At 45.8% G+C, this 17,590-nt stretch overlaps 1 protein-coding gene across 4 annotated transcripts in view; it reads left to right on the top strand.

The window, feature by feature from the left end:
• Fak (protein tyrosine kinase 2 Fak) overlaps positions 1-17,139 on the top strand; it is a 66,031-nt gene extending 48,892 nt beyond the window's left edge. For 3 of the 4 annotated variants that reach the window (XM_077690950.1, XM_077690948.1, XM_077690949.1), the window contains 8 exons: positions 733-1,104; positions 3,730-3,768; positions 4,842-4,958; positions 6,322-6,412; positions 7,624-7,703; positions 9,600-9,803; positions 10,928-11,008; positions 15,116-17,139. In XM_077690950.1, coding sequence (XP_077547076.1) covers positions 733-1,104; positions 3,730-3,768; positions 4,842-4,958; positions 6,322-6,412; positions 7,624-7,703; positions 9,600-9,803; positions 10,928-11,008; positions 15,116-15,457 — 1,326 coding nt within the window. In that variant the 3' untranslated portion in view covers positions 15,458-17,139. The remainder of the gene's footprint in view (positions 1-732; positions 1,105-3,729; positions 3,769-4,841; positions 4,959-6,321; positions 6,413-7,623; positions 7,704-9,599; positions 9,804-10,927; positions 11,009-15,115) is intronic. The other variant, XM_077690951.1, reaches the window with a different exon arrangement.
• The last annotated feature ends 451 nt before the right edge of the window (positions 17,140-17,590 follow it).

Genomic DNA, 17,590 nt, shown 5'->3' with positions numbered 1-17,590 from the left:
GCTTCTAAACAAATGTTGTGTTATTATAATTGCCACTTCAATGCAACGGCCCACTTGGCAGTTGTTGAGCTGAGCAAATAGGGTGCATCGGTAGATGTAACTTTGAGTAACTGAAACAAATTTAACTTGTTCTTACAGAGTAGTATCTTGCATAAAATCTGGTGTTAGCAAAACAAGGTAGCGCTGTGAGCATGAATACGAGCATTGCAGCTGCATTTGACCGTGTTTTAGTCTGCAATACTCGTCTGCCCTCACAGCGACACAGAGAATGCGAATCCTCAGTCAGCGATGGTAGTGGGCATCCGTGCTCCTGTTTGACTTGGTGCTACACAAGCTCCACCACTTTAGTGTCACAACGCAACAGCTGAATAAAGAAACAGGGCAGTGCTTTTGTTAAGGCAAACTTTTGCCTGGCGCCTAGATGCAGTTTGGGAGGTGTTTTGCCCAAAGAGCACACGCTCTCAAAGATCGCCTGCCAGTGGGGCTTTTCGATTAACAGTTGCGGACTCACTGCGGACTCTTTAAGGAGCAATCCGGCATTCGTTTTTCGCATATGTTTCAAGGGGGGGAAAAATCCTCGAACTAACCGACGCCTATAAGCGGAGTGTCTGAAACTGTAAGTCAAAGAGCCCCATTGTTTCCTTTGTGGCTGGGCGTTGATTATGCTCGTCGCATTGACGATGATGGTGACGACGAGGGTGGGGGTGGAGGCTGACGCGAGGGTCCTCGCAGCCGTCGCGGCACCCCGTGGACCGAGGGAGCCGGGCGCAGACGCCCACCCCGACGGTGGGCACCTACATCGTGGCCCAGACGCCCGAAGTGCTGGCACAGCTGCTCCAGGAGAACGACGGCAGCCTGCCGCCCGCGTGGGCCTACGTGGCCCCGGCCTCGCCCACCAACACCTTCACGGTACAGGACAGCGCCGCCGCAGTGGGGAGCGCCGCCGCACTGGGCAGCAGCGGGAGCAGTGTTCTGGGCACCACGAGCAGCGGCAGCAATGCCGACAGCGCCAGCACCACGGGGGGTAGCGCGGCGGGCAGCACCACCTCCTCGTCCCCCCGCACCGCTGCGGGGGCAGGTCAAAGGTCAAGCCTCGCCTCACAGGTCAATGGCTCCCTACTCCTACACCCCACTGTCAACCAGGGACTCAGGTCGCTTCTTTTCTTTGGTACTGCCGAAGGCATCTTTTTTATGAGAAATGCCTTGAGTAGGGATGGGTGAATATTCGGTGTTGTCGGATATTCGATCGAAGTGCTCTTTATTCGTTATTTGCTTCGATACGAATGCAGGTATTCGATATTTTCGAATTATTTGGCACTCTCGAATAGGCAGCCAAAGCCAACTTTTTCGGTAAAGCCTTCCGATATGTCATCCCATGCTTGTGGAAAGACCACGCCCACTTGGACATTTCTATCATAGGTGCCAAGTTGTCTTGCCAAGAGGTCTCTTAGCCACCATCACATGTTTCATTCAAAGGCAGCACTGAAACGACACCGCTGCCAACACAGCGCACCAAGCCATGGCACTTGTACTGCCAATTCGATGGGGAATTAGTTGAACATGGTTCAAAATGGCGATCTGTAACGTGTGCTTTGGTTGGCTGCGGCTGCAGACACTAGTGGCTATAAGTACTCCTTTTTTTAGCGGAACTTCTAGGTAGCACTGAAAGCTCTGGAGCCAACTGCGTGTAGCTTTTCTATTTTGGCCACTACTAATTGTGCTTGAATATAAATCTTCAAATTTAAGTGGACCCATCACTTTTGCTTAAATTTTTTTTTTTCAGTATCCACTTAGAATTTAGTAAATTAGAATCTAGTAAATACGGCAGCTCACTGCGTGAGCTGACAGACAAGTGACAGACTACTTGGGCTCCCGCGGTCCCCACAGTCTGAAAAGCCTCTGGAGTAGTGGAGGAACCATGGCAGCCGGCTTTACCCAGCACTGGGCAAGGTGGCACGAAGGTACCTCTCAATTCCTGCCACGCAGGCAAGGAGTGAGTGGACCTTCTCGACAGCAGCAAATGCTGTCGGCAGCCAGCAGGAACTGCTTCTCCCGTAGCATGTGGAGTCACTAGTATTTCTTCACGAAAGCTTTTCAATGAAGTAAAGGAAAGCGGTGCATATAATTTCTGAATAAGTAGTGCTCAACGGGTAATAGTTTCACAAAATGCTGTGCCTACGTGGGTTCTAATTCTTAGCCGGGTCGCAATTTTCTCATATTTCTTTGTGATTTGTACTATTGGAACTATTCGATTCAAAATCATTTGACCAAATCACTATTCGCTTCGAACCTCAAATTCACTATTCGCCCATCCCTAGTCTTGAGGTCTTACAGGGCTTGTCTGTCCAGTCTCTGTACTTGTAGCATGTTCACTCTTGTAATGAATTATTTTGCGTAATAGGTTTGCCGTATAATGTTGATAATCTTTTTTATTATTATTACTTTGTTGTAATGAACACACCTATAATCTTCTATAGCAAAAATGATACCAATATTCGGGGGAAAATAAAGCTATATAGTAGTGGTAGTGTGTTTTGTTTGGTGAGATGGACATAAGCCTTGCATAAAACCGTCGGCAATTGCTCCACCTAAGCGCCTGACATCGTATCGAAGGCATGGAAAGTAACCACTCATCGCTTAGTCCTGCACCCTGTGAAAATCCCAGCAGGAGACGAGACATTTCTTTTCATAGAATCCAGTCTCTTCTAGGAAAAATAGTCACCTTCGCTGTAGCATGTGGCGCTCCTAGCTTCCAGAGATAATGAAACAAGTTCGTCTGCTTCATGTTCTGAGCATAGCAGTCGTTATGTGCATCACCTTTAACACATGGGATCGTCTTTAACACTTCCTTCTTATGCCGGGTTTCTGACCTGTCAATGGTGGGAGTAAGCGTGCAGCATGAAATGAGGGACTCCTAATTTAATTAAGAAAACTTTGAATTAGGTTCATAGTTGGAAACCCGTTCTACCATTGGCACTACTCAACCTTGCCAACAAGTGGGATGAGATTTGTGAGGACAGTCATAAAACTAAGTTCCATGTGTTCGAAGACTGGCTCAAGGTTCATACCATGAGGGGAAAGAATGGGAAAATACGGGCCTTGCATATGAATACACACCCGTATGTGTCAATTTTTTTTGCATATTCTTTCTAATCTTCGAAGTCCCAAGTGAAGAAAGGGCAAAAACTGTAGAAGAGGGAAAGCAGTGGAAAAGCGTGAATTCAGTTGTGCACGGGAACACACTCAAGAGCACACACACACCAGCTAGCTACAATAGAGCAAGACGAGTGGAAACACAGAAATTTAATTATGAAAGACAAAGTGCTTCACTTCCGTGGCGTGAACAGGCATGTGCGTGGAAGTCATGTGAGCGTTCTTGTTTGCATGACCGCCATTCACATGGCTTCATCCATCGTTCTCTTATAGTTGAAAATTTCGTGAATACCCCACTCGGATCTAAAAATTACGTTATAAATTTTTGTTTGAATCTGCTGTAATATTTCAAGCATCCACACATGCCTCACGCCATAAAGCGATGATTTTATCGTCGCCAGATCATTTTTTATTGGATTGAAATTCTCCGCACTGTGTAAGGCAGTGTTTGTTTTCTTCTTTTTCTTTCACACCTCCTCATACCTGCCAGATTCATGTACATACACCTGAACCCTCTTGCAGTTTTAGGAACTCTGCGCCATGCGTTCTGCTGACTCCGTTCACTGCCCATTTCAGGATCTCGTCCTAGAACAGGAGAGTTACGACAACCTTGTGGTATGTCTGCCGGTTTCAAAGGCCTGCTCCGATCGTGCTGTTGTTTGCAGTGTGTCCAGTAGTGCCCCCCACACCTCTGGCATGTGCCCATGTCCTGAGTGTTCCCCCCGTAAGCTTGGTCTGTTTTGGTGTTTTCATTTGGTGTCTTGAGATGCTACGGCTGCATGAAAAGAGGAAAAGAGGCGAGCCATCCTGTGAGGCGAGTGCTTTTACTAGTGGCTGTTTGAGTAGTAGTAGTAGTAGCAGCAGTAGGTGCGTGTTTGTTTGAGTTCTGCTCCTGCGTGCTGTGTGCCTTGCTTTTTTTTAACTTTCCCTTTTTTGTTGTGAGTGCATTGGCTTGTGAAATGTCCTTAGTTTGGCTGTGAAAGTTGCTTCTGTTGTTTACTCCATGCTGTAGTATAGCGTATGATGTAGGTTGTATATTAGTAATATAGCGGGTGCGGTCTTACAGCATCCACTGTTTTGACTGTATCGTCAGGCTTTGTCCTTTGAGTGTATTAGCGCAACGTAATGTAAATTTCACTGACTTTTTATTACCATGCTACCAACTGATCTGTGAAAAAGTATCAATAGATGCTTCAAAGTTGTTGTCTGTCTGACTTGTAAAATTTGCGTCTTCAAAAAATCATTCCAGTCTAACTATGCAGATACCGGGCTGTTGGAAGCTTATTTATTGCTGAAATACTTTCTAACACCTGAAATAAATTGCAGCTTCTTTCGTGTAGCCTTTTCTTCAACATTTTTTTGTCGCATTGCAAAAGTAGTGTCTCACAACACCTGCAAAGAATTATCTCATGAGCAGCTTAACTTAATTGCCCCAACTTTTTATCCTGACAGATGCTCGCGTTGAAGTTCTCGTTGTTTCAGATACAGCAAAAATTGTTTCCTTTGTAGCAGCAGTTGGTCAGGTTGTACATGCTTGCATATATTGCATCTTACTTGAGAACAGGAAAGCTTTTCTTTTAAACCTGACTCGAGTAATGCATATTGTGGTTGTAGCAGAAGCCGCAAGTGGTGCGTCATTGCATCGTGGTCGTTCCCTTTGATGTGATGGAGCGTGGTGATGGACGCAGGACAACGATGCCCTGGAGCAGCGTCTGCTGGAGATGAAGCTCCAGGTGCAGCAGCGAGAGACGGAAGAGGACTCCCGCTGGCTCAGCCAAGAGGCGACACACTTTGATCCCCTGCCGGTGAGGAAGAGGAGCATGCTCAATTCAAAGCACAGAGCAAACGCTTTTGGGGGGGGGGGAGTCTGGGAGAAACCTTACTCTTCGGTGCAAAGCGCCTTGCCCGGATTTGCCTAATCTTTTTTATGCTTTAGACACTTAGAATGACTCCACGCCAAAGTTCTCATTTCAGTCCACCATATGTCACCTGTGTCCGATACCATTATGAGACCGAGGGGAAAGCCTTTATTCACTAATGGCCTAGACGTTTCACCTACAACTTATACTGGCAGCACAAATCACATTCGTCCGTCTGGCTTCCCCTCACGCTAGGCTCACACCACACTAAGGCTGTGCTGGAGAGCCAAACAAGTGTGAAACATGCCTAAGATAAGTATAGGGTGTAGACCATTTATAACGTAACCACTTGTAGTGGGACCGGTTATAATGCGGGTTTTTGGGACCACCATTTTGCCTCCCATAGAGCTCGATGCATAAGCATACCTCTTAAAACGCGGTTGCCCAAAGCACAATACTGTTTTATAGTGTGGTTTTTGGGGGGTCCGTTGATTTACTGGCGCAGCTGGGGCATTGTTTTATGGTCCCAAAAAAAAAAAAAAAAAGACTGAATCAGCTATTTGAGGCAGTGCACACTCCCTGCTCTCCTCTAACTTCGACACGCAAAAGAAAAAAATACACACCCTTCCGTGTGTTTCGTTTGCACTGACGTGATAGCCACAACTGCTTCCCTAAGTTTTCAACGTACTTTAAAGCTGCTTAATTTTAACTGACCCGCTGCGTAAATTCTGTCAATTCACACTTTTTACTTGGCCTTGTGGGAAAAAATGCTGCATTTGCCACTTCTAGCTGCACATTTGCATCCTTATATCACTAACAGTCACATATAAAGCCAATTACCTGCATACACATCTCAAATCGAAACCGCACGCGCCAGCAGCTGCGTGTGGATTGAGGAAGGAAGAAAACTTTGTTTTGAACTCTAATGCAAAGGCAAAGCAGTCATTGTTTCTTGATTTTCTTTTCCGAAGTGTGACTAGCACTTTAGTATTGTGAGTGAATGTTGTATTATTAAACATATGTGAATCTTCATTACAAAACAATTTGGTATATTGTCCCGAGTCATATTTATGAGAACTTCTGATAATTGAATCTTCTGATAATATTAACAAAGTCCTGGGTTACCTTCAAGTTTGAATTATCAATAGTCTACTGTATTTCATTTTCATTCGCTGTAAGCTGTAAGGAGGCCCAAAGGCTCAATATTTCCCTCACAAAAGTGCTGCTCTGTGTAACTTGCGTTTGGATACGCATTGTAGAAACCTTAGGTGCGGCATGTTTTCTGATGATGGGTGCCATCTTGTTTCAGACCACACCGACACGACCGCGGGCATCTTGCAGTGATGTCTCCGACTCCGGAAGCGTGGGTGTGGCCAATGGCACATGCCCATCATCGCCAGGTAACGTGACTTTTGTGAGAGGTAGCCTTAAGCTTGACCTTAAGCTTTCTCAAAAATGCCGCCTTCTCTGTTTTGCCTTTTCCCAGCTGTGTTCAATACACACTGTTGTAGAAAACCTCCTCAGTACCTGCAGATCCTACCTAAATAAGGTCTGGTGTATTTACAGTAGTAGCCGCAATTTAGCGAAAAAGAAAAAAAATGGAAATTCACAAACTTTTAGGAACTCGGCTTTGCAGTGTGATGTTGCATGAGTAAAAGCCTGCTCACACTTGCGATGAAGCGATGCGACGAAGCGACGAAAGCAAGAGCGATCGCCACCCTTGCTGTTCACACTTGCACACGACATCGAGCCATGACGACGACATTTTTTTGCTTTTCTTGTTATTGTCTTGTTCTCGGAGCGAGACTTACGGAAGTTTCGCAGCTTGTGGAGAAGCAGCATCCGGGTGCTTTGACAGGATTTGATGTCAGGATATCTCGCCTCCTGCTTCTGCTTCAAAAGCGACGGCGGCAAAAAAAAATGGTCAAGATTGATCACTCTCGTCGCGTGATGAAGGCGATGCCAGGTGACAAAAGCGACAGAAATTTTGTCGCTTTCGCCGCTTTTGTCGCAAGTGTGAACGGCTCTTAGCTAGTAAATGGTTACACATTTGGTCATTTGAGCATTCAAAATGTGATGCTCTTTCATTAAAGAAAAAAAAATGTGTAAAGTAGCTCCTGAATGTCATGCATTTTAATTAAGATGCTTATTTTATTTGAAATTTGCCTGTTAACTTGCTTTTAGAAGCAGGCAATGTCATGCTACCATTAGTATTTATTTTTACTATTGATGTTGTTTTTCAGAAGGTATTTCAACAGCCAGTTATAAAACACTGGCACTACGTACGATGTACACTTTAGGGTATAATGAACCTCTCTACTAACCGTGCTGCACAATTCAGTATCTCTTAGCTTTTTGTTTTCAAATCCAACCGATCCCATGAGAACCATTCTAGTGGTTACAGATAATTATTTTCTTCACACTGAATGCAAAAAACACATCTTAAAGACTACTGCAGAAATGAACATTTATAATGTTTCTTTTTTATGTTGTGCTAGAGTTGTGCCCTTCGAGAAGTTTTTTCTGGCTATGTTGCTTCGGCACAGCGGAAGAGTTATTGTGTAAGGCTGCGTGTGACAATACTGCCTGCATTGGGTCCTGCTTCTTCCAGTTGTGACAAGTCCAGGGCCATTCAAGCAGGAGGAGACCTGCGCTGGATCTCTAGAATACTCCATGGTAGAGAAGAAACATGTGAGTGTGGCGAATTTCAACCTCGCTTAACGCGGCCTCTGGGTCACATCAAGAATGAGAAGCCCTGCTTGAAGCATATAAGCCAGGCATATATTTATTTCAACTGACGTTCAAATATCAAAACTCATGTTAATAATTGTTGCTAACATTCAAGTACAGCCATGTTAATAATTGTTGCTAACATTCAAGTACAGCCAAACCCGACTATATCAAACCCGTTTACATCGAGTTATCGAGTGTATCGAACTATTTCTGGCCATAGTATATTTGCAGTGAGAATATGTAGCAAAAATTACACCTACATCGAACAAAAATATAAGCAACTCCTGATATATCGAACGCCAGATGCCGCAGAAGTGCGCCCCAAGTTGGCTTTCCCTCGTGGAGGAGAAGAAATTCCGCCGGCACACCCATAAAAGTGGTTTAGCCCAGCCGTTCATGGGCAACGGATGACTCTTTTTCTTTTACCCTCGCTCTTTCTATCCTGAGTGCGCCGTGCTGTGAAGGGCGAGCTGTTGACACCCCCATGCAAAAAATGATCCTGGCCCGCCCGACATGCTTTTTTTTTTTCTTTGGTTGGGTATGTGTCATTCGCACTTTGTGAGCTTTTTTTTTTTTTTTTTTTCAAAATGTACTAGCTGTGACAGCTGGCGCTAGTGTCTCTAAATAATGGCTTATTTGATAGCTCTAGCTAGCTCAAAGTGGCCGAAATTGCCTTTCGGCATGAAGCTGGCAATCATAAATCGAGTCGAACATGGTAAGAAGTCAGATGTCCCCACAACACACAAGATTCTCAAGAGAACCCTTAGTATGATTGGCAGGGAGCTTTGATTAACCTTCTCAAAGTAGGTTCTGGGCAGATGTTTCGGAAGAAACCACCCGAAATTGCTTCAAATGCGTTGCTTGTGTGACTTAGAAAATCCTGAGGAGTGCAGCGAAGCCACTGCCGGTGTTGCCTAAGTGGGGAGCGAGCTGTCGGAATTGCTGGACACTGTTGCCGGACCAACAGCTGGCGAGTTTGTGCATGTGGTTGATGGTGTCATGACCATGCGAGAGTTTGTGAGACTACATTGCCGACATCGTACCAAGCGCAAGCAAAAGTTGCAATGAGGAAAGCAACGGCTCACAACCTTCGAGGTGATTGGTGCGCTCACACTAGTCCGGTACTTCTTTGCAAATGTGAAAGGTGTTAGCCTCAGTTGCTCCGACTCTTTAGACAATGTGAAGAAGTGCATACTGTCTTAGGCAGTGAGGTTGTTCAAGCAGAAGATACAGGACTATTTCGTGCGAAAGTGAGGCAGTTTCATCAATAAAGGGTTTTTATAAATGGTATGTGCGTTTATGACATCCAATTGCTTAGCATGCTCATGTCGAATTATCCCCTATATCGAACTGATAGTGTTTTTTTAGCGAGTTTGATATAACCGGGTTTGGCTGTATAATTGAGCTGAGCAAAAAAAGCACCTATACCTTCACAGAATTGTCTCTTTGTTTGCTTTTGCCACAGTATAATTTAAAAGCATTTTGTGATGCAATATATCCATCACTTGAAGAGAGAAAGCACAAAAGAAAACCTGCTGCAATAAAACTGCCTGTAATTGCCATAATAGCTGTCAGGACAAATTGCAGTCTGTCCAGTTTGAGGCTCTTTTGCTGGCTTGTCGCTTATTTACTTCAATATAGTCATGAAGCACACCATGTTGTAAAGAATGCCATCATGCTGGAAGCTTGGCAGGCCCCAATAATTATAGATTGGAATCACGGGATCACTAGCACAAAATAGTTTCTTCACTTGCCCCACCACTTTCAAAAGGGGTCATGCCTCACTAAAGCGTTTGCACAGCCCCATTGCAAGAGATGGGCTTTGACGGAGACACCTTTCATTCAAACAACCAGAAGGTTCCCGTTGCCCAGCAGCCGCAGCCGCAGCCGACGGCCAAGCCAGAGCACGCCACGGCAGCCCACCATGGTCCGACGCTGGACACTGACCGGACCAACGACCACGTGTACGAGTTCACAACCCGCGTGGTGCGCTCAGTAATGCAGCTCTCTCAAGGAGTCACCGAGGCCAGAGCGGAAGAATACCTGGACATGGTCAAGGTGGGTCATCAAGGAGGGCAGAGGCGTCTACTATGGCCTACTTCATGTATGATGACATTGACATTCACAGGAAAAGTTGTTGTTATAACCAATGGAAAGCAGCTTGAACAAAGCAAAGCAGAAAGGGAGGCAATTTTCAGAAGATTTATTTTTTATTAAAGGGACCCTGCAACACTTACCATCGACTGCTCGGAATGTATTTTGGGGTAAAGTCTATTGTCCCAGCAATCTCCTCCCGCAAAAATTATGAAAATCCGTTCACTATCACCGAAACTACGCACGATGAGAAATCCCGCATAATTGTTCCCTCTCAACTCGACCGCGGACGGCGCAATGAAAGCTGCGCGCTCTCTCCCGGAGAGGGGAGCGACCTGCGGCGTTCTCTTCGGCGGCCTTCGATATATCACAGGCCGGTGAGTTTTCTCCTTTTCTTCGCAACATGGAGAGATCTATTTCCGCTCTGGTGCCATAAAAAAGCAGGCATGGCTGCCTGCTCACAAGCACGCACGTAGGCTGGTAGGGCGTTTTGAAGCAATAAACGTTTGCTGTCGAGTGGTCTCGTTGAAAGGGGAGTATTGAGTTCGTCGCTGAAACTCCGCGCCCACTCAAAACACAAAAGAAACACCAAAACTATGCGTTTTGGTGTTTCCGAAACGCATAGGGATAGAAGAGGTTAGTACACAGCACCGACGGCGGCGGATCGTCACAGGAAATGTGAGAAATAAACCGCAAAGTTGACCACCGACAGCCATGGCCAAAATGACGTTGTTTAGGTTATGCCAGGGGTGCATAGTGAGGAGAATCGAAGAGAGCGCGATTGGTTTTTCCGCGTCTTTTACAGCAATTTGCACGCTCACCGCTTCACGTGCACGTGTGATATTTGGCTCAGGTATTCCTGGCAGCGTAGACTAAACGTCGTGCGGGTTTACTTGCATTGCACAAAGAGTGTTGCAGGGTCCCTTTAACAAATGACTGGCATCCAGGAATGATTTCCTTCCTCTTGCACGTTTTGTACGTTTTATCAGAAACTGTAAGAGAGTGAGTTTAGGTGTAGTCGTCAGCAGTGCCGGTCCTGGGCTGCCTGTGCTTATTTTGACGCATCCCTAACCTGTCTGTCCCTGCAGGGGGTGGGGTTGGAGTTGCGGAACCTCTTGGCCAGTGTGGATGATCTCATGACTTTCTTTCCCCTGTGGTCCAAGAAAGAGGTGAGTCTGGCCGGGCCCCACTATTTGTGGCACTCTTTGCACCCACGTAGCAAGATATAGGTGGAGCATGAGGTTCATTTGTGGCTTTTTTCGTGCTTACGTTTACAATGGTGCAACCCACTTAATTAACCGATACATAAAGAGTTACAAAACAACACATCATACAAAATCAATCTATGATAAAGAATTCACTACGTCAACCACCTACTAGAACTTTGTGCTCAATTAATTTTTGCAATTCTACTGCGTCAGTACAGATGTGGGGGAGTGTTGAGAGATGGCTATGGCTGTACAGTACAACTTCGTTGTAATGGACACTAGCTGCTGCTTGTGATAACATTTTATAGCGCCAATTTTTGGCGTAAATTTAACTATTTTAAACATGTAAGCAATTAAACGCTCAACCTGAATTGATTGAGCCAGCATGAGCATTGATAAAGGACTCCAACAACCAATCCACTCTAGAGGAAACATTGGTGCAACACAAAATCACCACCAATTGCAGGTACAAAATTTTTGCTTAAAACTTCTCTAATTATACAATCTCTGCACTTGTATGTCCAAAAACATGCTTTAGAAATGGGATCTTGAGCATGAGTGGGCAAGTGTTGCGTACAAAAGTTTCCGCCTAGTTAATGCAACACTTTGTATGCCAGCTGTACAACAAACAGCTGCAGCCTTCACAATGCAGGGAATCTTGCGTTTGGGCGAAGCAGTGTAATTGGTAGTGCCACTTGTACCGTATAAACCGGAATATAGGTCGAGTTTTTTTCCAAAAAAATCCGCACAAAAGTCACCCCTCGTCTTATATAGCGGTCATTGGCAGAATGTAAATCGTTGTCTGGCAACAATGTGCAAGCGTAGTCCGTCGCCAATCGCCATTCGTGTCGGACTACTCTCTCGCTCTGTCAGGCCTTTATTTGATTTCGCTTTTCTCTAGTTTTTCGTCTTTTACTCGTCTATTACGCGTGCGTGCGTACATTTCTGTACGTCTCTGTTCCGAGATGAGTGGCGGCAGTCGACGCCAGTTCACCGCGGCGTTTAAGCTGACGGTGATTGCGTCACCGAGCAGAATGGGAATATGGCGGCGTAACGCCAGTTAGGCGTTTCAGAGAAAAGTGTGCGGTACTGGCGGAGCCAGAAAGCTAAGCTGTGCGCGTGCAACCCCCGAAACCGATCGTTCGGTGGACGTCAAGCGGTGCACCCCGAGTTGGAGAACAAAGTGGCGGACTTCGTCCGGGAACTTCGCTCACGATTGCTCCGGAGGCCATGCGCGGACCGTCTCCGCGAACTGTACAATGAGTGGATAGCCGGCGACAACAAAAAGACCTATACGGGCCGGTTGCGACCGTGTCAAGCTGGGTGTCCTTCTCTGGGCAGTCACTGCCCGACGACATGGGTACACGAGCGTTCAGGAAGTGCTCCATCAGCAACGCACCTGATGGCATGGAAGATGACAGTGCGAAGCAGTCATCCTCGGACAACTCTGAGAGCTCGGACGAGTGACTTCGGCAGGCATAGTGAGTGGCAGTGACAGACGGGCGTCGAAAATAAATATAGACATTGTGAGTGCGCTTCTGTGCCAAATTATTTTTTTTGTCAACTTTTCCCACCTCAAGGTAGGGGGTCGACCTATATACCGGGTCGACCTATAATCCGGTTTATACGGTAAATTGTGTGTGTAAATTGTGCTCATTTTAGCTGCATGTCATGCTCTTAGCTTTATGCACTTGGAGGCTTGCCTGTTCAGCCCTTTTCGTGCATCACGACTAGCCATTGGATTAGAATATTCGAACCCCCCCACTACAACGAAATTGATGGGACGTGCGAAAACTTTTGTTGAAGCGGAAGTTCATTGTATTGAAATCTGCCCCAACACACCACAAAAGGGCGAGAAAAATACCCCCGTGCATTATGTGCATCATTGATTCTGTAATCTAATCTTTAGAAAAAGGGGTGACGTACTGTTACGTTGTGTTTATTAGGGTAACAAATGTACCAGTGGTTATCAAAAAGTTTTTTACTTGTGAAGAGCGCGTTACTAAGGAAAGAAATGCAGTTGCAAAACGTAATGCTGTACAGCAAGGCATATCTACTAAGCTGATTACTTGAACATAGCTACTAGGTGGTCAGAAGCCTCTTGCTCACTGGAGTAATGTTATCCATCTACAGTAGCCGATTGATTTTTCGGACCTGGAAAGGAATGAAAAATAGTCCCTATAAAAGAGCAGTCCAAAAAATCCACGAGTTGCAAAAACAAACTTTATTTCATTTAAACAAGACTGAAGAAGTCGTGAATGGTTCGTTGCCTTAAATTCCTCCTTCGTGTGAAAATGTCTGCTTGCATCTCTGCAAGCGTCACGTTTTTTAGTAAACATTGGACGACAATGCCAAAGTGTTGGCGATGTCTTGCGTTGATGGTTTCGAACGGTTGGGAGTGTCTTTGTCGGAGTCAGGGCCACTTTGCGCACGATCTCGTCGTCCGTTAGCTCCGCTCACAACACTATGTTGCTGTGCTGTCTCCTGCAGCAAACTCTCGAAATGTCGCGAAATATCAAAGTTGGTTACCCTGGTGTGAGTCAAGCCAATCCCCATACAATCCGAAGTAGCTAGCCAGGTGGCTTAGGGTTCAAAATGGCGTCGCCCTGGAGTCACCTAGCTCACTGTGCTGTGGCTCTGACGCAAAAGATTTTGTCTGAAAAACCAAACTTTTGGCCTTGTGTTGTCCAAAATATCCATTGTTTATATACATTGCTCCTATGGGACAGCTGGCGGTTTCTCGGGAAAATCCGGAATATCAAGCAAGTCCGAAATTTTGGAGTCCGAAAAAACGGTCGGCTACTGTATTAGATTTTAATGAGTTTGTTTATGTTTTCGGTAAAGGTAAGCAGTGTAGGTGTACAAAATGATAGAAGTGGCTGGCGTGACTCTTATTTCATTGTAAAATAAATTTTCAAGCCTGTCTCCGCTGAGCGAAAATTTCATTGAAGTGATAACAAGCCTGACAGATGGTTCGTTGTGGCGAGTGCTTTGTTGCATTGACTTCTTTGGTTAGCTGTCGCGTAATTGGAAATATTTTGTTGGAGTGGAGTTCGTTGTAACACTGTTTGACGGCAGAGCATAGAGCAATTTTCGCAGAACCAGAGAAACATACATTAGGAAAACAAGACGCGAGGTAGAGTATGTCCTGCTTGGTGTAGTAATCTATTTCATCCAATCGTTTTTTTTTTTTTTTCAGTTCTATCAAAACATGCAAATAATTTTTTTATTTATTGCATAGGAGAATACTGTAAACGTTTCTTTTCAAATGTGGCCTTCTTTTGTGTGTGCAAAGGTTAAACATGAAAGGATGCAACAAAGCTTTCTTGTTGATTTTATGTTTGCTTAGCATGCTTGCCATTGTACTTTGTTGTGCTAAAAATGTCCATTCCACCATTTTGTAAAAATCAAAGTTCTATGTTCTGGAGCTATAGCTAAGCCAACATTTTCCCTGGTCTTCAGACAGAGCTTGGTCAAATGTTATCTGCAGCCAATTTCCCGATAGCAGTCTGGGTGCTAAGAAGGAAAAGGCAAACCTGCATTTACCTGCACCTCTCATTTTAAAGCTGGGCAATCGTTGCATTTTCCCTGCAGATGCTAGAGCTTTTAGCATGGTGGTCACACCTTCCCGCTCCTGAGTTTTGAACAGAGTTGTCTCAGGTTATCTAAGCTGATGAGTGCAATTCTCTATTCTTAGCTGCCAGTTAGTGTAGTTTCTGTGAAAGAAAGTTTGACATCCACCTCAATGCAGCCGTACGGCTACAAATGAACGCTATACAGCTTTCTCAGAAACTTGGCAATTGAAGAAAAATTCGTCCTGGTCCAAGATTCGAGCCCGGGACCACAGCTTAACCGGAGCAGTCGCTCTACCAATTGAGTTAACCAGGAGTCTAGTTGTTTGTAGCACGAGAGTGAATTGATCAATAACTCTAAGTGATAGACAGGTTTTAATCAGCCAGATTTAGGGGATTTCCCCTAAGTCTGGTTGATGTAGTTAGTGAGCAACCCTTTTCTTGTTAAACGTAGTAAATGGCGCATTAAACACCCGCTTCCGCTCGGTGTGCACAGGTGGAGATGGCTCACCGCGTCCTCAGCAAGGACATGGCCAACCTGGTGCAGGCCATGAAGCTCGCCATCAAATACTCAAAGACGACGCTCGACGGCGAGTACCGCCGCGGCATGCTGAGCTCTGCGCACGCCCTCGCCATCGACGCCAAAAACCTCCTCGACGTCGTGGACTCTGTGAGGCTCCGCATCCAGATGCCCCTGTCACCCACGGCGCCTCCAGCGTCGGCCTCTTCTCCCGTGGGCGCCACCAACGGTCAACCGGCGCCGGATGAAGATGCAGCGATGAGTTGCGTGCAGCCAGAGGTTCCGCCAGACCTCGAAGCAAACTACGATGTCACCTAAACAAGCGGTCGCCGGCGTAAAGCTGAGCTGTTGAAAGTTTCAAGGGGGGCTGGGAAAAATAGGAAGGCTGAGTCAGCCGGGGGAGACGTACAAATTTTAAGGCATTTTTGTGGTGTTTGTGGCGTTACTTGAATTCGAGCAGCCGTTCTGCTCTCCGAAAATGGCTGGAAATGTTGCGGTCGATTGCGAAGATTGTTCGTTGGGGGAAATTTTAGGTTGAGGGCTCTGTCAAGAGGCTGCTTGCAATGGGAAGCTTAGCAGAGCTGCGAAATCCAACTGGAATTTTGCTTAATTAAAGAACTGTGTCATGGGCCTGAATGGGGATGGGTGTTTTCTGTAAGACGGGAAGAAGTGGTTAGGAACTGTCACTGAAAGATAATAGATATTAAGCACAGTTCTCGTTTTGGGAAGCAGCGTAGTAAGAGTTTCAGTAGCCATTCTTTCGGAAGGAAAAAGTGCTGCTGTTGGGAAGGAGACATCTGTGTGATGTTTGCTTGGCGAGCTTCGTGACTGGATTGACCTCTACAGGGTTGGGTTGACATGCGAGATGATGGCAGCTACGTACTCTTTTAACCAGTTGTTTTTTCTGCGCTGTAGAAGCGCATTCGAGCTGCTTTGCTAGTTTTTGCTCTGTTTCCTCTCTTTTATTCGTGTTGTCGTCCTTTTTAGTGAAGAGCAGCTAAACGGCGATAGCATAGGTAGCAGTGATTCTCAGACTACCTGTTTTTCTCACGGGTAGAGCTCCAGTTCAGCAACGAAAACTCTCGAGCGGGAGAGATACAGAAGCTTGAGCATTCTTGGGAAGAATGCACACTGTGATGATAGTTACCCCTAGAATCTGTGCCCGAGTGGCACGTTATCAGCTACTTTTGCAGCTACTTAGTATATCGGACGCGTGCTCGAATTACTTCATCTTCCTTCATGGCAGCAGCAAGTCGACCACGTTAGAGCTCGCCCCCTTATCACCGGTGTTCACACAGTAACAAAACGGGTTGCACCAGGCTTTTTCCAGCTTGTTTCTTTCTTTTTATATCGAGGCAATGCATCGTTTACAATGCTACGCGCCTTCGTGTCCGCTCATGACTTGGATAAAACATTTGCATGTCCGCTCCTGTGTAAGTGTGTAAAGCGTACACGCTTGGACGCAGTGTACAAGCGCTACAGAATGAAAGTTAACACATTCGCATCAAATTACTATTTAACGGGACTTCGATACTACTACTTTGATTCTTCATTCAGTGAGGCCTGCATTGCAGTGAGCGAGTGTCGCACTTTTTCCGGCTTTTTGTCCCGTAACCAGCGTCCACTTGCATTGTAGCGGGACGAAGCTGGGAAGTAAGATTCCGGCACGACAGTGCATTTGCTGGATGCACAGCTTCCACGTCCTAAGCTCTGCTTCTGCGCATTGTTACAAATGGCAGCGAACTAGTCACTGTGAAATCTTCTTGAGCAAGCTTCTTACCAGTGTGAACTGAAGCCGCTACACTTGGTCGGCACAGCGAAATTGCATTTTTTATTTTCCTTTTTGCCCCAAGCTGTGCGTACGGACTGCAGTGGACTCACTACACGGCCTGCCTCACATGTTTTTTTTTTTTTAATATATAGGGCATGCATGTGTGTGTGTGCGTGTGCATATCATGTTCATGTGTTAATAGAACTTATTAAAATTCAAAAGGTGGAAAGTCTGGGTTGTTGTCTCTATTGATTTCGAATATTTTTTACACAGATCTGCAGTGGGAGAACGTGGTCACTCTGGAGGTCTTAAAAACGCACCAGGTGGTCATGTAGCTGAACATGCAATGCCCTTCCCCTTTGTGGAGAAGGAAGAAGCAGGGCGCAAGACAAGGAGTGCACGAGACAAAACGTGTTTGTTCATAATTTGTGATTGAGCATACATCCTAGCTAATTAGCTGAATGAAACTTGGAAGGACTAAATTTTACTCTAGAGGACAGACATGGGGATGTCTATTTCCCTCCCATGTTGGAGGCATCTTTCCGCCTGTGTAACACACCAACCCAAACTACTCAACCACGGAGGACAGCCGTCGGGTTGCGTGTCACTTCAGGCCAACACGATGCACAGATGCAGGTTATACCAGACTCCCAAAACGCCTGCAGACAATGAGCGAGAGG

The sequence above is a fragment of the Haemaphysalis longicornis genome, unplaced genomic scaffold (genome assembly GCF_048455015.1).
Source record: "Haemaphysalis longicornis isolate Haplotype H1 unplaced genomic scaffold, Haemaphysalis longicornis Haplotype H1 scaffold_10, whole genome shotgun sequence".
NCBI lineage: Eukaryota > Metazoa > Arthropoda > Arachnida > Ixodida > Ixodidae > Haemaphysalis > Haemaphysalis longicornis.
The sequence above is the reverse complement of the archived record's forward strand: the minus strand, read 5'-3'. Positions and strand labels throughout refer to the sequence as shown.